We start from the raw sequence: 23,148 nt of genomic DNA, 5'->3' as shown, positions 1-23,148 counted from the left end.
CTGTATTTCACTTCTACACAGAGCTTGACAGTTTTGTTGAAGAGGAATCTCTCTCCCTCTTCCTTCAATTTACATCCACTTCACTGACCTTGATACTAGCCAGACAAGTAAGAGACCTTGTCGCTTTTGATACTGGGTCTCCTCAGTCACATATATGCCAGCTCTAGTTTATACATAGCAACATATATGCTAACTCTAGCTTTAATACATTGTAACACATGCCAGTCTGGTCACAATACAATGGGTGATTAGTTCTGTCTCTCATATTAGCAGGATATTCCAGAAGCAACTCAGGTCTAGAGGAGGAGAGAAGAGAGATAAGGACAAGGGTGAGCAACCCCACTATCTCAGCAAGCCTGAAGTTCTGTATGACCCTCCTGCATAGTCCCCCACTGCAACTGAGGCAAGGCTAGTTGCACCTGTTCTTCCCATTCCAACTCACATGGAAGGCAACAGAGAGCACTTCCTGTCTACTTTTCCCTCTTAAAATGCTATCAAGGGCCAGGGAGATGGCTCAATAGATGAAATACAAGCCTTCCCAAGTATGAGTACTGGAGTTGGGATCCCTATAAAAACTGAGCAGAAGCAGAGGCAGCCTATCATGCCAGGAAGGCAGAAATAGGATCCTCTGGACAAGCTGGTTAGCAAGCCAAATCAGTGAGCTCTGGGTTCAGCCAGAGGCTCTGCCTCAATAAGTAGAGAAGAGAGTAATCCAGGGAGATACCCAATATTAGCCCCAGACCTGCACATGAATACACACACTTTTTTCTTAAATAATATGTGTGGCAATGGGGTTCAGTTCTGTGGTACAGTGCTTGCCTAACATTTACAAGACCTTGGGTTCTATCCACAGCACCAAAAGAGAACAATTCTTGCTCCTGTTTGCTGAGCATCATGAAGAGTGCAGTGCGTTAGGAGATGCTGCTTTGTCGTTGCCCCTTAGTACCACATTCTGGCTGGGGACACTAATACTTTGCTCAGCTAATATTTAATCCATAAGATTTTTCTACCTCTGCACCCAGAAGAAACTTTCCTTTTTCTTTTGTTAAGCTTGGTGGGCAAGAAGTATAATACAGCTGAGACCAGTGACATTGACCACTGTTGAAAACCCAGATCATTTTAAATAGACAAACTGCATATTTGGTATATGTGTGTCCTAAAGCAAATCTACTAACTTTTATACTTTGAGCTCTTCATAAGTTAAGTAGTAAACCATTACCTTATTCCCCTGGAAGCTACGCAAATTAATTAATGCTTGGAAAATGACTTGAAATTTAAATGTTTATAAACAGCAGAGAGAGGAATTCTTCCTGCCGAGGGGTCCAGTAATCCACAACCTCCCATGATCAAGGTACAACAATGTACTTGAGCTTTACAATTAAGTGTGGCTTATATGCAGCTCATATGAGCTTTAAAATCTAAACCCCACTTAACAGAATCAATTCCTGTTTTATAACTACAATAAGAACATTTTGGACTCCAAGAACAGTGGTTATCTGTGTGACTGATGGAGACATTGCACCTTTGTCCTTTGATGAGTTTTCAACAGTCTGCTCGGTGTTCAGACTTAACCTGTTACTATGGCTGAAGTGCCTTTCTTTAAATCCTTCCAGTTTGTTTTTATAACCTCCAGACTCTTATTTATTTCCTGGGAAATCTGCTTTGCACAACTTTGCTGTATTCAAAACCTCCTATGTAAAGATTTAGTACTTTTATATTGTAGTCATTAAAATTGAACAAAATCTTAATAGTTCCTTTATTAACTACTACACTGCATTTGCATAGTGGAAATCACCACATGTTAATTGGATTTAATTAACTATTTTAAATTACACAAAATCCTGACAGTAGACAGTAGCACAGGGTACTCAGGAGCAATAAAATTGGAGATGGTATTGCTACTTTATTAAAACTTAATGAAACTATTCATAATCTAATTTATTGTTCACAAGAAAAAAAACTGTGTTCATTGTTAAGGCAAAAATGTCAGCTAACAATAATTATTTTTTTCACCTAGGAGAAGGTTCAGCGGTTAATAAAAGGGTCCACAATATCCAACCTTACAGTTCTGCCATCTTCTCATCGCACTGATCCCCATTTCACTCCCATTCCCATCTTGCAGAAGGATGCCAGTAAAGGTTAGTGATGGTGCAGCTGTGTACTGTCTAGGGATGGGAGGGTTAGAGCCCTGAGGATGATCAGGGCCCTGAGTTTCCTAAGTGACCCCAGGCAAGTCAGTCCTCACCTGGGCTTAGTTTCACCCTGGACTAAGTGATCACCAGAGCTTCTTCTACTTCTAGATCCATCATTTCATGAATTTAATATTGACATATGCATTGGTGCTATGTATTAAGATTGTTTTATTGCTGATGTGATATTATTAGAAGTTACTGTTTCTAAGTGGTTCCCGATGCCCTTCTGATTGCCTTTACTGTTATTACAGAATACTGCTGTGCAAAATCACAAAGCCAGGGATAATATAACTAGTGGGTTTTTTTTTTATTTTACTACTTATTAGTTTATATGTATGCATGCTTGAACTCTTGGAGGCCAGAAGAGGGCATCAGATCTCCTGGAACTGGAGTTCCAAGTGGTACTAGGGTTTGAACATGAGTCCTCTGAAAGCAGCTACTACTCTTGGCCACAGAGTCATCCCTCTATGTGGGTTTTAATTTAAAATCTACTGTTACTCAAGAAACTAGACACTAAAACTCTAATTAACCCAATTAAAAAATGGGGGTACTGAACTGAACAGAGAATTCACAACAGATGAACTTCGAAGGGCTAAAAAGCACTTAAGGTCATGCTCAACCTCCTTAGCGATCAGGGAAATGCAAATCAAAACAACTTTGAGATACCATCTCACACCTGTCAGAATAGCTAAAGTCAAAAACACCAATGATAGCCTATGCTGGAGAGGATGTGGAATGAGGGGAACACTCATCCATTGTTGGTGGGAATGCAAACTTGTGCAGCCACTGTGGACATCAGTGTGGCGGTTTCTCAGGAAACTGGGAGTCAACCTCCCTCAGGACCCAGCAATTCCACTCTTGGGAATATACCCTAGAGATTCCCTAACATACTACAAAAGCATTTGTTCTAGTATGTTCATAGCAGCACTATTTGTAATAGCCAGAACCTGGAAATAGCCTAGGTGCCCCTCAATAGAAGAATGGTTAAAAAAGGTGTGGAACATATACATATACATACATACATACATACATATAAAAAAGGTGTGGAACATATAGAGTTTTACTCAGCGGTAAAAAACAATGACATCTTGAATTTTGCATGCAAATGGATGGAAATAGAAAACGCTTTACTGAGTGAGGTAAGCCAGACCCAAAAAGAGGAACACGGTATGTATTCACTCATAAGTGGATTCTAACCATAATTAAAGGTCTTTGAGCCTATTATTCGTGATCCTAGAGAAGCTAAATAAGAAGATGAACCTGATGAAGATTATTTAGCTATCCGCCAGGAGGTAGGAAATAGACAAGAGTCCCAGGTAACCTCGGGTGCATGGGGGGGTGGGAGGGTTGTCGGAAAGGGAGAGGGTTAGAGAGAAGGGAATAGGGGAGGATTGGGGAAAGGTCAGGGGACTGGGATGGGGGGGAGGGAGGAAGGATGGATATGGGATCAGGCAAGTATATACCTCAACTAAGGGAATCATTTTAGGGTTTACAAGAGATTTGATTATAAAGGGGATCCCCGGTCCAAGGAGAGATCCCCAGATGGTTCTCTGGACAGAGGAGAGGGTGCCTGAACCGGCCTTGGCCCACAACCATACTGATGAATATTTTGCATGTCACCATAGAACCCTCATCTGGCGATGGATGGAGATGGAGGCGGAGAACCACGTTGGAACACTGGACCTAGCTCCCTAGGTCCAAATGAGAGGCAGAAGGAAAGAGAACGTGAGCAAAGAAGGCAAGGGCAGAGGAAACCTTCATCCGACGTAGGATGGCGATACAGATGGAGACCCATATTGGAACACCGAACTGAGCACTCCACGGTCCAAATGAGGAACAGAAGGATGAAGAAAATAAAAAAAGTAATCAGGACTGTGAGGGATGCGAGCACCCACTGATACAAGGGAACTGATATAATGAGAGTTCACCAAGGCCTGTTGGACTGGGACTGAACGAGAACGTGATCCAACCAGATTCTCTGAATGTGGCTGGCCCGGAGCCTTTTTGAAAAGCCATTGACAATGACACTGGGACTTGCTTCCTCTGCATATACTGGATTTTGGCGCTCCAGTCTGTTTGGACTCTCACCTTTCCTGGACCTGGAGGGAGGGGGGAGGAACTTGAACTTCCCACAGGGCAGGAAACCCTGACTGCTCTAGGGGATGGAGAGGGAGGAGGAGAGGGAATGGGGGGAGTGGGAGGGTGTTGGGAGGAGGGGCTGAAATGGAAACTTTTATAATTTAATAAAAAAAATCTACTGTTACAAACTATTGGATTTTTAATTAAAAAAAAAGATTGTATAATCTTTTCCTCAGGATTTACAGTGCCCAGGACTGTATTAGAATTTTGTAGGTAAAATATGTGAATTCAATGAATAAATAAATAAATTAATTAAATGACTAAATAGATGAATGAGGATTCGATATCTACTATAATCCTCTTAGTTTCCCCTAGATCATTTGATTGGCTAAAGTGTTGAAGAATGACTAAGTGGATCCCCTTTACTATCTCAAATATAGTGGAGTAAGATGGCCATGAGTTATTTGTAGTCTCACTTCCTGTCTGTTTGAAGTATTCAGGACCCAGAGTTGTTTCCAAACCATTCTTGTGATATCCGGAGATTCAAAATCCTTGGTGTCTAGCTCTTGTGTCTTGCCTACTGACCTCTGTCTGCTGGTGGTGGATACCCCAGAATGTAATGAGTTTCTGAATTTGTTAAGCTTCCCATAGCTTTTGTTACTTCTTTTTTAGCAGCAGGAAGTCCTATGGCATCCACCTTATGGTAGTTTACATACTGCTGACGTCCCAGGAACACCAAGTAACAGAAATAAGCTGGCATTTCTTGCTTCAGCTTATTCATCTAATAAATGAAATGATGCCTGGATGAAATTAGTATGAGTGAATGAATGATCCTTGCGTTAGCAGATGAAAATAACTATAAGACCAAGGTGAATCTAGGATCAAGGCCATTTGTGCAGATAGACTGAAGTTACATTTTTATTTCTAAAGCAACCAAAGAACACATGGCCTATCATATCTGTAATTAGTCAACCAATTAGTCCTCATGGAGCACTTGCCATATGTCTAGTTATTGTACAAGAAAATATTGGTGTCGGGAAAGCACAAGTCACAGAAATCTGTGTGGAATTTTCAGGTGCTCTGGTGCTCTTAAGTGACACTTCCGCCCACTGCAGGTCTGCACAGGTCCAGCATGAGATGAAAGATGAGCAGTATCCACATGAAAAAGATTTCCTAGTTTTTCTTGAATTGCCTGGCAAACTCTAAGAAGTAAAGCTCCCCACAGAGTCAGTGGGTGAGAATACAAGTTTCGTGGTACACAAACCAGAATCTAGTTTCATACCTGGAAGGTAGGCACAGCTTTTATACATGGGGTTTGGGATTAATTATGGAAAATATTAGTGAGGACAATTCTTTATCTTACTGTTTTAAAATACAGAGCTCCTTCAGTTCTAATGATAAGGAAGTTGAAACCTGACTGATTTCACAGAGTGTCTAAAGTTGTAGGCATAGAGCAGAAGGTGGACTGGAGCGCTGGCTAACGTGGACTGCCATTCTCACACATCGGGGCACACACTTGCCTTGTGGAAGCCTCAAGGCTTCACATCCTCAAGCTCTGATTTTGAGTTTTCGGACAGGTCTGGGTCAGGGATCAGAAATCTCCACCTTCAATAAGAAAAAACAAAAAACCTCCCACAGATGATTGTGCTGTATGTAAATGGAGAGTTTTCGTTGGAATGAATCTTTTATAGGTGGAGTCTTCAGCTTTCCAGCCCATCAGTGGTCCTTCTGACTTCCTGTGACACCGAGCTAACATTTCTACTAACAACATATTGTCCCCATGGGGCTCCTGAAGCAAGAGCAGTGTCCCTTCCTAGGAGTGCCAATTTCTTCAGCTTAGTCCAGCTTGGTTTTAGTTTGCGTACTAGGTATTTGTTGGAAGAGAAAGTTGTTCATTTTTCTTTCTATTGGACAAGGGCACAGCAAGAATCAGAAGTCCCAGCCCAAGTTTGTTGCAGGTAGTCCCTAAAGTTCTAGGTTTTTGACGTCAAAATAGTACATTCACTCTGAGGAAAGCTCTGTCCTTGACAGGAGGCTTTGTTCAATTATTTGCCCATTTACTTGTCTAACAAGGTGCCTCGCCCTTAGAAAGACCTGGCCGCAGCCTTGCTGATGACAAGAAACTGCACATTTGCTCACGAACATCTTGCTCTAATAGAATCAAATATCCAATCTGGCTTTCATAACTGCTGGTGATATGATCACATCTAAAGGTAATTTCTTCATTTACAAAATATGAGTGATTAGAATATCAGGCACATGGGTTCAAGTATACAGACATTATTTCTTTCAGAACAAAAGATCACCTTTGCTTTAAGAATGTGTGCCTCTCATCCCTGAATTTCAAAAAGAACAATAAAATCACCAGTGATTGAAAATTCTCTAAGTGTAAGGAAGTTTTAGTTGTCTTGAAATTATATTTCTACCTAAAAATGAAATTATCTTAGTGCAATTTGATTTTATATTACTGCAATTGGAAATGATTTTCCCCTTAGGTTAGAATATTAAGCTTAAAGTGTACTGTAGCTATTTTTCATGCAAAAGATTAAGGCATTAGAATGTACCTTTACAAATAAGATGATAAATGATGTCAAGTTACCATTGTGAAATTCACAGAGCTCAGACTTCGGAATTGCTTAAACTAGTGTTTTGTTGTTCTCTTAACCTTCCTTTTAGGAATCTTAAGTATGATAGAACGAGGGCTGATCCCCCCAACAGCAAGGATTACCTTCCAGAATCCACCCATTAAACCCCAAGCAATTCATCTGCATAGTTTTGATGAGCCACGTAAGATTCCAACAGAAGGTAAGATATCGTGCCTGTGGGCTTAGCTGGGGCTTCTGCAGGAATGGTCTCCCTCTCTCAAACCCAGACTCTGCCAGTGGACAGCTTTAATCCTCAGTAATACACAGGATGAGAGTTTAAAGCATCTTGAGGTTATCTGAGTAAATAAAGCAATTCAGAATGTCCACAGAGAGCCTGTGCTGGTGTGTTAGAGAGTTGAGAGCCTGTGCACTGTGTTAGAGAGTTGAGAATCTGTGCACTGTATCAGGGAGTTGAGAGTCTGTGCACTGTGTTAGAGAGTTGAGAATCTGTGCACTGTGTTAGAGAGTTGAGAGTCTGTGCACTGTGTTAGAGAGTTGAGAATCTGTGCACTGTGTTAAGGAGTTGAGAGTCTGTGCACTGTGTTAAGGAGTTGAGAGTCTGTGCACTGTGTTAGAGAGTTGAGAATCTGTGCACTGTGTTAGAGAGTTGAGAGTCTGTGCACTGTGTTAGAGAGTTGAGAGCCTGTGCACTGTGTTAGAGAGTTGAGAGCCTGTGCACTGTGTTAGAGAGTTGAGAATCTGTGCACTGTGTTAGAGAGTTTAGAGTCTGTGCACTGTTAGAGAGTTGAGAATCTGTGCACTGGGTCAGGGAGTTGAGAGTCTGTGCACTGTGTTAGAGAGTTGAGAGTCTGTGCACTGTGTTAGAGAGTTGAGAATCTGTGCACTGTGTTAAGGAGTTGAGAGTCTGTGCACTGTGTTAGAGAGTTGAGAATCTGTGCACTTTGTTAAGGAGTTGAGAGTCTGTGAACTGTGTTAGAGAGTTGGGAACCTGTGCACTGTGTTAGAGAGTTGAGAATCTGTGCACTTTGTTAAGGAGTTGAGAGTCTGTGAACTGTGTTAGAGAGTTGGGAACCTGTGCACTGTGTTAGAGAGTTGAGAAACTGTGCACTGTGTTAGAGAGTTGGGAACCTGTGCCCCGTGTTAGAGAGTTGAGAGTCTGTGCACTGTGTTAGAGAGTTGGGAACCTGTGCACTGTGTTAGAGAGTTGAGAATCTTTGCAAGGTGTGTTAGAGAGTTGGCGCTTTCAAGGGAATTTAAGTTTGCTTGGGGAAACAAGGCAAAAATAGTAAAAAACTAAAAATTAAAATATAAAGCAGGACTAAGTTTGAAAAAATGATGTATTATTTGTTGTTTGAATGTCCTTTTATGAAGTGATCTAAGGTACTGGTTTTTTTTATTTGCAATTGTTTTGTTCTTCTGTTTTTAGTAAAGATATTATTTGTATATTCACAATACAAATCTTTTATGAGTTCTAAGTATAATTTTCCTACTCTGTGACTTGATGTTTTATTATTTATAATATCTTTTTAAAATGAAAATTTTATTGAGATAATTATATACCCACATGTGTTTATAAGAACTAATAGAATTATTTGTATACTTTCCCCAAATAATAACAAAGTGAAATATTATAGTATGATATCACCATCAGGATATATATTGGTTGTACTGAGGACCAGACATAGGGCGTTGTTCATGGTCAGCAAGCACTCTACCACTGAGCTATGCGCTAACCCTCAGTCAGGATACTGATGCAGTCAACACCAGAATATTTTTATCACCAAAGGCTACAGCCCTGTCAACTTCCCTCTAAACCCCTTTAATCCCTGGCATCCAAAAATCTGTTCTTCATTGTATAATTTTGTCATTTCAAAACTGTCGCATAAATGCACTCATAGAGTATGTAACCTTTGGGTTGGGTATTTTTTCCACTAAGGGCAATCTTCAGGAGAATCCTCCAGGTTGTAGCTTTTTTTGGGGGGTACACTCTGACATTTCCACGAATACAATATACTTTGGCCATATTCACTTCTTTACTACTCTGTTGTTCCCATGCCCCACCCCCTCTCCTGCCCTTTCTATACTAATAGTTATCTCCCTTTGATCTTCCTACCTTTTCCCTCTCCTAACTACTCCTACATATGAGAAAATTAGAAAATATTGTCTTTATGGAAAATAGGCAGGTCCCATGAATTTTCCAGCAAATGGTGTGATTGTCTTAATAGACCCCATTGTCTGTCTGTCTGTCTGTTTGTTTGTTTGTTTATCTAAATCTGTTATCTCTGGATAAGAAGCCAGGCTGATTCAAGGATTCAAGGAGAAACAGGCATATCTATAGTAAGCTGATTTTGAGTCCTTTGTGTATATGCCAAGAAGTGATATGGCTGAATCATATGGAACTTAGATGTTTAATTGTTTTTGAAGAATTCCAAGCTAGTTTCCATAGTGGCTGGACTAATTTACATCATCACAATTGTGAATCAGTGTTCCTTTTTCCTCCCTGGATTCTCTATAGCATTCATTGTGAGACACTGAACATTCTTTTCTTTATTAGTGGGACACTGGTGCTTCTTTTGGAGATCATCTTTTCAGCTTAATTCCCTATCTATTCACTTGAGTATTTACTCTTTGGCCAATCTTTGGAGTCCTTTATATACTCTAAACACGGCCCTCCTACTGGGTGGACAGCCAGCAAAGCTTTTACCCTGTTCTAAAAGGTTTCTCTTCACTTGCTGATGTTTCTTCTTCAGGGACAAGGCTTTTCAATTTTATATAATCACATTCATGTTTTGGTATTATTTCTTGAAATATTGGCTATTTAGAAAGCCTTTGCCCATGCCTAGATCTTGAAGTTTTTTTCCTGTTTTTCTCTAGAATGCTCAAAGTTTCAGGTACTACCTTAAAGTCTTTGATCTATTTTGGTTTAGTTTTTGAACAGCATGAGAGGTGAGGATTTAGTTTCAGTCTTCTATATATGGACATCTGGTTTTTCCATCATTTGATAAACAGGTTGTCTTTTTTTCCAATACATATTTTTTTGGTATCTTTGTCAAGAATCACATAGTTATAACTTCTTAGGCTTATTTCTTGCTCTTCTTTTCTATTTTAAAAATATATGTATGTGTGTGGCATATACATGTGTTTTGTGTTTGGGGCACACGTGTGATCAGGTGCACATGTGTGCATGCAATGTGTCTTCCTCAGTTTCCCTCCACTTTATTTACTGAGGCAGGGTCTCTCACTAAACACAGAGCTGATGATCCCACGGAGTCTAACTGTAGCTCAGGAGACCCTGTCTCTGTATCTTGACTCCTGGGATTATGGGTAGCCACCATGTCTCCACAGCTTTTATGAATTCTAGGGATCAAACTCCCACTCTCATGCTTGCTGAGCAAGTACTTTATCCACTGAGTCATCTTCCCAGCTCCTTTGCCTGCTATTGGGTAGGACAATGCTGTTTTACTTACTATGCCTCTGGAGTGCAGTTTACAGTCAGGTGTTGTGATATGTCTAGGATTAGTGGTTTTGCTTAGACTTGGGGACAACTAAGGCCTACTTCTGTGAAGAATGTTACTGGAGTTTTGATGGAGGTTGCATTGAACACATCCATCACTTTTAGTAATATGACCATTTAAACAATGTTAATTCTGCTGTTTGTTGTTTTTTAACTAGCATAAACAGAATTAGTTTTCTGGATTTTTTTTTTACCCCAATAATCTGTTGTTGGGATCTAGAGAAGATTAGCTGGGCAGTGGTTGTGCATGCCTTTAATCCCAGCAGGAGGCAGAGGCAGGCAGATCTCTGTGAGTTTAAGGCCAGCCTGATCTACAGAGTAAGTTCCAGGACAGCTAGGACCACACAGAGAAACCCTGTCTTAAACCCCGCCCCCCCCATACACAAAGGAAAGAAAATCTACTAGGTTTTGTGTGTTGATTTAGTATCTTGCTACTTGTTGGAAGTTTTTTTTTAAAATCAGAACAAGTATCTTTAAGTATATGCTCAAATCTGAAAATCATGATTATTTGACTTTTTATTTCCTAACAACAACCCTTTTATTTCTTCCTCTTGCCTTACTGCTCTGAGTAAGAAGCCAAGCATTATACAGAGTGAGAATGGGAAGAGTTAGTCACCTTGTCTCTTCCCTGATTTTAGTTTTCTCACACTCCTTGTATCGTTAGGTTATGTAGCCCACATGTAGCCTCTATTATGGTGAGGTATGCTCATTCTCTTCCTAGTTCCTTCAGAGTTTTTATCATGAAAAGATCATGAACTTTGTCAAAGGCTTTTTCTGTGTGTATTGAAATAACTACAGGATTTTAATTTAATTATGTTTATATGTTGTATTACATTTAATTAATACATATGTTTGCCCCTCTTTGCATTCAGAATGAATCTGTCTTGGTCATGATATGGGTTCTGTTAAATATGTTGTTGGATTCAGTTGAAGCGCGTTGTGATAACTGCCCACGTACTGCTAAGTGATGGTCCGTGTTAGCATACCGCAGCTGCTACGCTGTGCACCTGTTGAAGGAAACGGTAGTTTCAAGCTTTCCGCAGTTCTGAGTCAGCTCCTATAAACATGAATGTGCAGGCTTTGTATGGAATGAGTGAGCTCACTCTTTGGATGAATCCTTAGGTGTGTGATTGCACACGTGCTCTCCTCTTTGTGGGTGAATGTGTAGGCATGTGATTCCTGTGTCTTAAGGTGCTTTGACGTCTGCTTTATCTACCTACATTTAGATTCATACCAGGAAGTGTTAAAGATTTTTGGTTCAACCATCAAAAATAATGTCTAGATGTAAAAGGAAAAGGAATGTCTTTTATTTCTGCTGATAATTTGCTGTCTGCGTTCTCCACTTTCTCATCTTGCAAGCATTCTTCTTTGATCATTTCCTTCCTGTTTCGCCATTCTCTTAGAGTCTGTATATGAATGATATGTTATTTTGATTTTCTTTCATCTGGGAATGTGTTGAGTTCCCATCTTTTTTCCCCAAAGAAAAACTTTTTAAAAGTTGCTTTAAAAAACATGATTATTTTATTTTTTTATGTGCATTAGTGTTTTGCTTGTGTGCATGTGTGTGTGTGTGTGTGTGTGTGTGTGTGTGTGTGAGAGAGAGAGAGAGAGAGAGAGAGAGAGAGAGAGAGAGAGAGAGATGCTCCCCTGGACCTAGAATTACAGACAAGTGGGTGAACTGCCATGTGTGTGCTGGAAATTGAACCTGGGTCCTCGGAAAGAGCAGTCAGTGCTCCTAACCACTGAGCTATCTCTCTAGACCCTTAAAGAAATTTTCATTAAGCATATGATTCTGGTTGCCATGTCTTTGTTTTAGCACTTGAGGAAAAGAAGTTATGCCATGTCATTTTTCAGCCTCTGATTAGAAACCCATTGACAGTGAAGTTTTTCTCCAGTAGGTGAGATATGACTTTTCTCTACCTGTTTTCGATATTTTATTCTGCATTTTTAGTTTTCAGTTTTTAGCATGATATGTGTTGCCCTGGAATTCCTCAGCTTTTGTCCATTTCCACTTGGCTTAGTTTCTTAAACCTGTGACTTTTATTTACTAGGTGTGGGTTGCTTGCAGCCGTTGTTTCTCTTTACAGCTTCCCTCTGTATCTTTTTTCCCCCTCTGGGACTGCAATGGCACAGATGGAGACTCTCTTGTCCCATAGTCCTTAGGCTCTGTTCACTTCTGTTCATTCTGCCTTGTGTCCGTTACTCAGATTGAATGATTTCTGCTTTTATATCTTCCAAATCACTGATTCCTTTGTGTCTTTCATTTTAATTTTGAGTCCTTCTCTGTACTTTTGAACTTAGGTTATTGCATTTTTTAGTTTTTTTCATTTTGTTTATTTTCATACATTCTAATTCATTGTAGAGATTTTATAATTTTTTAAATTTTTTGATGTGTTTGTAATTGCTTAATTACATTAAGCATTTATTTAAGGGGCATTTTTATGATGACTGCTTTATCATATATATATATATATATATATATATATATATATATATATATATATGATTGCTTTAATGTTCATAGATGATTTTTGTTCATGTGTGAGGCTGGCCTAAACTCCTTTGTAATGTTTTTCTTACATTTTTATTTAACGAATATATAAAATGTCACATGTTATATTTTGATACTTATATGTATTGCATAATATTTAAACCAATTTGAACACATTCATCTCAAACATTTATCATTTCTATATGGTAGGAACTTTTAAAACCCTTTCTTCTAGACTTTTTACATATATGGGACATTATTATCAACTGTCATTATACTATTTGAAATAGCACACCAAAACTTCTTGTTCTTTTCTAATTCTGTGCTGGCTAATTTTCATTAACTTGACATAGGCTAGAATCATTTGGGAAAAGGGACTCTAAATTGAGAAAATGCCTTCATAATATCTGCCTGTGGGCAAGTCTATGGGGCAGTTTTTATTTAGTTACTGATGTAGAAGGATCCAGCCATTTTGGGTAGTGCCACCCTGGGCAACCTGGGGTGTATACTTAATTAGGCTGAGCAAGCCTGGGGAACCAACTGATAAGTAGCACTCCTCCATGGCCTCTGTATCATTTCCTGTCTCCAGGTTCCTGCTTTGAGTTCCTTCTCTGACTTCCCTGGATAATGGACTACAGCCTGTAAGCCGAAATAACCTCCTTCTTCCCAGGTTGCTTTTGGGCAGGGTGTTCAGTCACAGCAACAGAAATCTAAGACACTGTGATTCAACACCACTGAGCAATATCTCCCCATCTCTCCTTCCCCTTTACTCTCCATGCCTTTGTTTGCTACCACTCTACTGTAAACTTCTATGAAATTAACCTATCTAGATTTCACATATGTGGCAATCATCGTGTTCTATCTTTAGTTCTTGTGGAACCTCCATTTTCCATAATTTATGTTCCCATTGATATGGTTTAACATTGGTGACACCATTTTGTCTCAGTCTACCAATGAGTTGCTTATAAGGCTGTGGTGGGTTTCAATTCCTCCAATGGACACACCTCACCCAGGAAAAAGAAACCTGCCATTAAAGTCTTCTGAATTTGCAGTTTGCACCGGCTGCATTAGACAGCCTGCTCCTTCCACGCTCCTATTGGCAAATGTCCTTCCTGCAGCCAGTCAGGGCCTGCCCAGCCAACCCCATGCATGTTCCTGTCCTCCCCCCATAAAGCTCACTTCTGTAACTCTTTGGCTACACTGTCTCCTCACCCTGAGTGCAAACACCTGCTTTGTTCCTGCTGCTATAGAATGTTTCTACTGGCATAGCATGCAGGGGTGTGTTCATTTTATCCACATTATTGCCAGAACTTTGTGAGTTTAGTCTTTTTAGCAAAAGCTCTTCAAGTTGGGGTGAGAGGACTGGCAGGTGATTCCTCTAATTGACCTCCAGCAAGATTGCTTTCATCCTCAAGTTCGCCGTGTCTCAGCTATAAGATTCCTCTTGCAAACCCGGGCCTTTCATACACACTCTAGGTAGGAAAGGGGGAGAGGAAACCGTGGTGATGGGCATATTTCCTTTTAAATCTATCAGGGCACATGACCATTAGCCACAAGGGAGACAGGGAAATATCCAGGGATAGGGTCAGTGTTTTTATTTAGACTACTTAGACGAACTACTTAACATGATGAGTTGTCCTCAGTCCAATCCATTAGTAAGCATTCTGTCCTTTATTGGCCTACCTAAATATAGTTAATAATTGAGATATATTTAAAACTGGCTTTCAAAATTAAACTTCTTAATTACATATCCTTTATTTCTTGATAAATGTGACAACCTTAGGAACTGGGTTTATTCTCACCCTGAAAGAAAAACAGATTTTAAATTATTCAGGAAGAAAGGAGGAAGCTATTTGTATGCAGGCATCAGTAACGACCACAGAAGCATACAGATTTGTCAAGAAAAATACCAAGGGGCCGGAGAGATGGCTCAGTGGTTAAGAGCACTTGCAGAGGACCCAGTTGCAGTTCCCAGCACCCACCTGACAGCTCACAACTGTCTGCAATTCTAGTTCCAAGGAATCCAATGCCCTCATCTGGATTCTGTTGCCACCAGACATGATGTGGTATACAGACAAACATGCAGCAAAAATACATTTTTACACAAAAAATTATTTTTCTTTTTACTTTACAAATAAATTTTCCCCTTCTGAAATGGCCTATGTCTCTCCTAGAAAAGTTTGTCTTAGAAACTTTCCAGAAAGAAACCTGACTTTCAAATCAGTCAATTCTAGGAATATAAAGATACAGGCACACTGCTCAAATGTGTATGACCTGTAACGTCCACAGCAGTGAGTACAGCAAAGCCACAGCCTCTGAGTAGGCACCCGAGAGTCCATAGGTCCCATTAGCTGTGCTTCATCCATGCAAAGTGGATAAGACTTTGCAATCTCTTCTCTCCTAAGTTTAACCAAAATTCTTTAAAAGTTGAAAACTTGTCAAGTACTATGTTGTCTAAGCACAGGAATTTAGCCACAAAGAAAGCTCACTTGTCTTTAGGAGCCTGAAAGTTAAACCAAAACTGTACTGAGCCTGCAGACATTAGGAAAAACAAGTTCTGCTGGTAAATGAATGAATTCAAGACACCCCAGGATGGGGCAGAGGACAGCAGAGTTCAAAGTGAGCATCAGAAAGAAGAGTACAGCAGTCAAGGCAAGAACTTGTAGGCTTCTAATGGAGTCTGCTGACACTGTGTGGTGTACTGGACTACAGAACGGGGAGGAGTCACAGAGACTCTGTAGAAGCCCAGTAGTCAGAGAGTGGGTAAGACTAGGCCAGATGCAACCAATTCCTCATGTGGCAAGTTTTGATGCTCTGAAATTCTTGTTACTTCTAAAGAGATACCCAACTTGAGGCTGAGCTAACTGAGTCCTCCAAGTAAGACTAAGTTGTGCATTGCTATCATTTATTACGTTTGATCAATGTTAATTCTTTCAAAGACTGCTGTTACAGAACTGACAGAAAAGAGGGCTGAGTTGAAGGACTTGGGATGGAAGAAGGTTCACTTCTTTGTATTCAACTAGATTTTAGATAATCCTTTTCTTCCTTGGTAAGAATGGAAGGGTTTTCTCCCAAGAAGGCCAAGCTTGGCCTGTTTGCAGAGGGCAGGTGATTTTGCAGCCAGCTGTCAGGACAGAGATGACCGAGAGAGCTGTTGCTTGCAGATTAATAATTCCAGAAATAATCTTTATGGTGTTATTCACCAAATCAGTTCCCTCAAGGCATTTTAACATTTTAATTTCTAGTCATCTTTTTTTAATTGCTACTCAATAAAATAGTCCATCATATACAACTATATTAATTATCTTGTCCATAAACTTGGGAATCTGGCAATTTAAAGGAGTCCTCATTTTAAGAAACAAATTTTCCTCTCTATTCCTTGTGCTTTACAGGTCTAATTTTCATCCAGGCATTTTGCATGTGGTGGGCTGACCATGTGTTCTAAGGAAGTAGTTGTCCTACCATAGATTTGGCTTTGGAGTTAGCAATCACAGAGGTGTCATGATTTGGGTACAGGAAATGCAGGGAGTAAGCAAACAGTGGGTGACAGAACCACATGACTTTTGAGCCGAACTCCACAGCATCTACCAAATGGCTCAGCCTCTCTTTCTAAAAGAAATAACTTTGCCCTGCCTCCCTCCACAGCTCCCTTTGCTCTAGCTCAGAAGTCATACCAAATTGCAGAAGAAGTGGAAGAGCCTCACAAGAAACAAAGGACGAAGGTACTCACGTTTCTAACACAGAAAGCAATAGCATCTGCAATAGCATCTTTTCAGCAGCTCCTGGGAGCATTGCAGCTACCATTGTTATGACTCTTCTCTGTGGTACAATGGGTCAAAGGCAGAGCCTCCCACACCCTGCTCACCACTGAACACACAGTCAGCGCCTGCTTTTAAAAGGGAAGATGAATGCATAAATGGACTCCATGACCATGCAGGTGGGGTCTAAGATAGCCAGAGCCATTGTATTCTTGTGAGATCGGCTAGTCTGTGCTAGCAGCTGGTCAGAGGCCAAGAGTCTGGGGCACAGTAACTCTGCTTCACATCTACATCTGTACTGTACAAGGAGTGCTGTCGAGAGGCCCCTACCATATCTCATTTATCTTTAAGCATAGGAAAAACAAGCCCTCCAAGTTTGCATAGAAAATCATGATGGGGAGGAGGAAGGTGTTCCTTTAACTAACATTTAATTAACTAACATTAGTTAAAGGAACTAAATTTTAATGAATAGATTTTTATATAATAAGCAAATTTATAATAAACTAATAAACAAGTGTAATAAATAAGTTTTTGACCATTAGTCCCTTACAGTACAGTATAATTCACCCTCTGACGATAGCCCCAGTTTAAAGAGACTGAACTTTTTATAGGTTGTTTTCTCATTTTAAGGACCACTGACAGATTTAGGATAATTGAAACTTTTCTCCATAGAAAGGAGACATCTGGCAGTCCTTTTTTGGTATGCCTTGTTTAGTCATGTTTTTAGCTGCCTTCATGAATAAAAAAAAGAAGAACCGGAGAGCAACTCCAGAGCCATCCACCCCACTGTGCCTACAGGATGCTCCCTGCTCTCCCAGACCAAACACCCTCAAGAGGTGTAGGGTGCATTTTCAGCATTTGTGGGTCATTTCCTCTTAAGAGATTGCCAGGCTGCTTATAGAACAGCATGTCATGTGACACCCCAGTTGCCATGGCAAATATTTGCGTTTCATGAAAACCGTGAGTGAAAAAAAAAGAAAGAAAGAAAATCAATGCAAATGGCCAAATCCCAAGACAGACAGGCCTTCAGGCGGGTGCTTGGCTTGCACCATTATTGCTTCAGAGTCAGCTGTTTAACAGGCTGTGAGGAGGCCACGGGCTAATGTGCATAATGCGATGGGCCAGGCACCTGTTTAGACTCCCACTCCAAGAGTGTTCTCGGCTCCCCATGTTCTATAGAGAACAGATCTACAGGTAATACACATGTCAGAGTGAGGTTTTAGCTAATAAGCAGTTTATCTCAAAAAACTTTAAATGATAATGTGCTTTCTAAATGCTGATTATCCCTGGCATTATTTTCCTCTGTTGACTTGCAAAGGTTCCCCTACTTTTAAAATTAGTAATATTTTAAGGGTGTGACCCCAGACTGGTACATTTCTGAACTGACTTTTAATAGTGGTAGATGGTAAACTGGATATGGATGTTAGCGGTGAAGAGAAGAAAGTCACTAGGTGCCGAGCTCCATACTGGAACCCTTGCCGACCCTCTGCTGGGCTCCAACCCCAAGTGTGATACCACAGCAAGCCCTTTCTTACTTACAAATGCCTTTCAGAGTGTTGTTCCCTGAAAGTAGGGATTATAACTGTGTGTGAATATTTACTTTCTCAAACCCTTTCCTCAAAACAAAATGGGGCTTGCCATGCGCAGTATGGATGTTTGGGGGAGGGAAAGGTCCTTCTAATTATCAGCTACTGCCTGTGTGGGTAGGGACAGGTCACCCAGCAGGGGAAGGGAAGAAGCGCCGGGGGTGAACAGAACTCCCATCCTTCTATTTGTTTTGTAAACCTGCCCATGAGAGTCATTTTGATTTAAACTGTGTCTCATTCTTCATTGTAGGGGAAAAGCAAAAGGTCAAGAGGACTCCTCAGTAGGAAGGTCTGTAATTTGTGTGACTAGTTGGAATTTGGGATCTGTCACCTGATGTCTCTTCCTTTTGCTTCAGGGCAAAAGTATGAGAGGCCACTTGACAGCTGGAGTTGGCAACAAAAGTTCTTTCGTGCTTCCTTTACAAAAGAAATTAGGTCATGGTTAAAAAAATAATTGTGGTTCACTTAAAGTGAAAAGCATTTCTTTGATCTCTGTCAGGACTGAATCATGGCACTGTCTTCAATCCAAACAAATGATTTTTCATTCTCAAAATGTGGCTGAATCATGTGTGTCTTTAGTGTCAAAGATTTTCATCATTTGAGAGTATATTACAAAGAAGCAGGATGTTAGAAATTAATGTAGTAATTTCTTGGCATTTACTTACATGTGTACACATGTACACTTGTGCTTACATGTACAAATATGTAGGTGCAAGTGTATGTAAAGTAGGCTGAGGAAGCAGAATTTAGAGTTAAGCTGTTCATGATAGTCAAGGCAACAGCAACAACAATAACAAAAAAAAAGAAAAATGAAATTGCTACTACAATATGGCAGGGACATTCTGGTAAGGCTTATTCCACCAGGCTGTGCATTGGTAGTAAAACTTTTGCATGTGAAATATACTGGACTCCCCGGCGCATAGAGGAGTACATCCTTTCAAGGAAGGAACCCCCTTCTGCTCCTTCCCAGCAGTGGTGCATAGGCTGGATTTACAATAGTGATTGCAGACAATCCTTCTGAACCTGCGTGTGTTGCTCCCAGATAACTGATCAGTGCAATTAGATCTTTTTTCTCTATGTAGAAACTGTGAGCTTTACTCTGTACCTCAAAAAGAGAAAAGAACCCCAAGGCTTTATTTACCTGACACAGTTAGGAACTGCTAATGTAACTTCAGCATGCCCTGTGTATGTGGCTCGATGCACTTCCCATGCTCACTGAACCCTTGTGATGATGGAGGAACCTCTGTGCTGTCACTGCCCCTGGCCAGCCAGAGGCAAAAGGGCAGTGTGAGGCTTATAAATCAGGTTAGGAGCTCTTTCCTAGGGGCTAGTCCTCCAAATATTACTCCTGGTATAACTGCTATGCTAGCCTGTACTGGGTGCCCAAGCTGCACAGGACTCTGTTCCTAACATCTTCAGTGGGTTGCCTCCCTTGTTTTCACATCGTTAGGTGGTAGATGCTATTATTATTCCCTTATTACTGGGAGGAATCAGACAGAGAGAAGTAAGTCATCCAAGGTAAATAAATAACAGAGCTGGTACAGGAAAGTGGATTCCATGACGCCCAGGCCCCTAAAGCATTAGAAAGCTACAAATCCCAATCACTCGCAATGACAATCCTTTTAAAATATATTATGTCTCCTATCCAGCGTATTTAATGCTTCCCCTTTCCAGTGCCATATGCTTAGATGATAAGTTTGTGCCTCTGCGTCCTTCCCTACCAGACAGCAGTTGTCATCTCTGCTGTCATGTCTGCTTTTATCAGCTTCACTATAGATAGCCTTTTCTGTCTTCTAGATTAATTAAATAGTCAAAAATCACTGGGTGTGGTGAAGCATGTCTGTAATCCCAGCGTTAGGAAAGCTGGGGTGAAGATTATTTGTTTCGTCATCACAATTATAGTGTTAGTTTCTTTAGTATCTTTCCAATATATTCTTGTGATCACCTCAGTGGAAAACTTAATATTGTATAGATGAGTGAGCTGAATCATTTTAATTAGACAACTTGTGCAGCATTGGATCTGTCACAACCCTCATCTGTTCTCATATATATATATATATATATATATATATATATATATATATATATATGACCATTTATCTAATATTATATATATGTTAAAAAGTCAGTCAAGGTCTACCCCTCTGCCCCTCTGTCCCTCTGCCTCTGCATCTGTCTGTGTGTGTGTGTGTCTGCCTCTTTGTCTCCCTGTCTCTCTGTGTTTCTCTTTCTCTTTACTTCTCTGCTTTTTGTCTCCTTGTCTCTCTGCTTCTGTGTCTCTATGCCTCTCTCTGTCTCTCTGTCTCTCATAAGACCTTATTTAAGAAAGGGAGAAAATTCCCAAAAAGGAGATTGCAGAATCTTTTAGAAGCTGTTTTAATTTTCTCTATTAAATCACCCCTCCCACCTAAGCATTTTGTCATTAAACTTTCAAGTAAACTTAATTATCTGGTTTTTATTTGAAAAGTAGTTTTTTTCATGTAAAAACAATTGAGAGAAGAAACTTCAAGTATTATTAAGATTGTCAACATTGCCTACTGCATATACTTGTTGCATGTAAATGACTATTTATACACATCAGAAAAGAGATTAACTTATCAGCAATCCACAAAGTAATATTCTCCCTTATGTATTTCACTTAACACATTTTTTAATGATTATTCAGGAAAAAATAAAGTCCAGAAAGGAGAAAAATAACAAGTATGGGAGAATCTCCTAAGGACATCATAACCCTTTGACAGTATTTAAGCCTTGTCATGTTCCTGATTTTCCATTATACTGTGTCTTTAACTCTGATTTTATTTTAATACTTTATCACGAACTTGTACAATGTTGTTAAAAACTTACTACATAATAGTTCACAACTAAAGATATCCCATAGATTTAATAGCTATCATATTGATCAACATTAAATTACAAATGCTAGACATCTTACCTGATCACAAAAACTGGTTTATAACACAGAGCTTGAAGTTCACTGAACCAAATGGCTTGAAGTTCAAATTAAACATACATATACTCACTCATTAAATCCTCACTGATTTTTGACTGTGCATCAAGCAGTGGTTCACAGTGGCAGCAAAACACAACCGTGAATGAAGCAAACTTAACTTCTTGCCCTCTTGAGACTTCTCTTTTACTGAGGAAGTAAGCATACATAACATACATCTACTGTAATGTCCTAGAATGATCCATTCTTAGAAGAAAAATAAAGCCGGATACTCACATAGCTATGAAGAATGTGCCCAGGTAGAGCACTGTGAGAATGCTGTAGACATTCTTTAGTAGTCTGTGACTAACAGACCTCCTCTGCACACACCTTCTCCTGAGGAAAACTGGAATGCCAAGTTTCACTTCTGTGATAATGGCGATCCTTTCTGAGTCCGGCTCTTTCTTCCTGTATCTAAGGCAAAAACGATGTGCCTTTGCTTAGGGACCTGAGGATGAAGCTGCTTTTGATCCCCAGCTTGTCATGCTGCCTGTGCACACCCCCAGCAGGCTCAACTCATCCATCATGATTGTCCCAAGTGGTCCTTAACTGTGCCACATTTTCTCAGCGAGCATTTGAAGGGTATCAGAAAAGATGGAATCAATGCTGTAGTGAAGTAAAATGTGCCTCCGGAAAAGGGAATTTCACATTTGACTGAAAACAGACCCCGTCTATTTAAAATGCTTCTCTGGTCCGGCTGTTGATCTTTCATATGGACTTGATGGACTGGGTGTTTCTGTTCCATGAGCGTTCTCCTAAGCATGGGCACTTTTCTCTTCAGAACAGTTTCAGAGTTGAGAAAGGCCTAGTTGAATATGGCACCTTTCAAAGGAATGGCTGAGGTTATTCTAGGAAACTGCTGCTGACACAGGTGCCCTTTATACTCCATCCCTTTCCTTTGTGTTCTTCTGCTCTTCTTCCTGTTATGCCCCTTGTGTGGGCTGTGCACTCTGACAGTCCAATCTTAGGTAGCTTCCATGTCTTGCCATCTAAGGACTGTCCTGCTCATTCACACACCTCAGAATTCTAGAATATTACTCTTTGGGGTTTTCTCAGTTCTGTACGGCAGGTAGTGTGGGTAATTTGTCATCCATTTTGGTTAGGAAGTTGCTACAAATAATTTTATGTATAAAAACTGGAGAAGAAAAGTCTCTCAGGTCTTTGACATGGTCAGAAGTGACAGTGTTGAGGTCATTGGTTTTGTGGTTTTACTCGCTCCAGCAGTTTGTTTAAAAGGGCACCAGGTTGAGGATGTGGCTCAGGAGGCACAGTGCCTGTCGGGTATGCACAGGTCCTTGGATTGGTCCCCAGTACTGCATAAAGCCAGGCATGGTGACAAATTGCCTGCAAGCTCAGCACTTAGAAGGCGATGACAGCAGGACCAGAAGTTCAAGGCTACGTTCAGCTATATAGCAAATTTGAGGCCGCTGTCCCAAACAGAAAAATAAGAAAAAAAAAATTAAAAGTCAACACATCTAGAGGGGGTGAAATGTGATGTCAAGGAGGACATAGGGTGGAAAATTAAAAGTATCTGTTAAGCTTCGACTAAGTGGTTTCTTAATAGAAACTCAAGTCTTGCAGAGGAAGTGACTTACAGAGACAACAGAGGTAGGCAGTATAGACTAGATCCCAGGTCTTCTGGCTTCTGAGTCACCATTTTCCCATCATACCATGTAATGTCCCCTTTTGTGTTCATGGGCTTAATTTAACAGATTGCTTTCCAGCCCAGTAAATAAGAAAAAATACCAGGTCAAGGGAAGGACAGGTTGACTCAGACATAAGAGGTCACTAGAAGACTGAACAAGGACAGCGTAGCTCAGGAAGGAGCCACACAGAGAATTCTGGAAACATTAGACTATGAGAACTTGGAGGTATGGGAGTAGGAACAATGTAGGGTAAGTGTATGGAAGAGCGAAATGTGCAAACACCGTGA

The 23,148-nt window shown here is 40.3% G+C and overlaps 1 protein-coding gene across 3 annotated transcripts in view; it reads left to right on the top strand.

The window, feature by feature from the left end:
• Positions 1 to 23,148, top strand: part of Iqch (IQ motif containing H) — a 198,180-nt gene that overhangs the window by 60,954 nt on the left and 114,078 nt on the right. For all 3 annotated transcript variants that reach the window (XM_048424152.3, XM_048424148.3, XM_085689214.2), the window contains exons 6-9: positions 2,018 to 2,138; positions 6,948 to 7,076; positions 16,528 to 16,604; positions 18,477 to 18,515. In XM_048424152.3, coding sequence (XP_048280109.3) covers positions 2,018 to 2,138; positions 6,948 to 7,076; positions 16,528 to 16,604; positions 18,477 to 18,515 — 366 coding nt within the window. The remainder of the gene's footprint in view (positions 1 to 2,017; positions 2,139 to 6,947; positions 7,077 to 16,527; positions 16,605 to 18,476; positions 18,516 to 23,148) is intronic.

This window comes from Myodes glareolus, chromosome 4 (genome assembly GCF_982192425.1).
Source record: "Myodes glareolus chromosome 4, mMyoGla1.1, whole genome shotgun sequence".
NCBI lineage: Eukaryota > Metazoa > Chordata > Mammalia > Rodentia > Cricetidae > Myodes > Myodes glareolus.
This window is presented reverse-complemented; position numbering and strand designations above follow the sequence as displayed.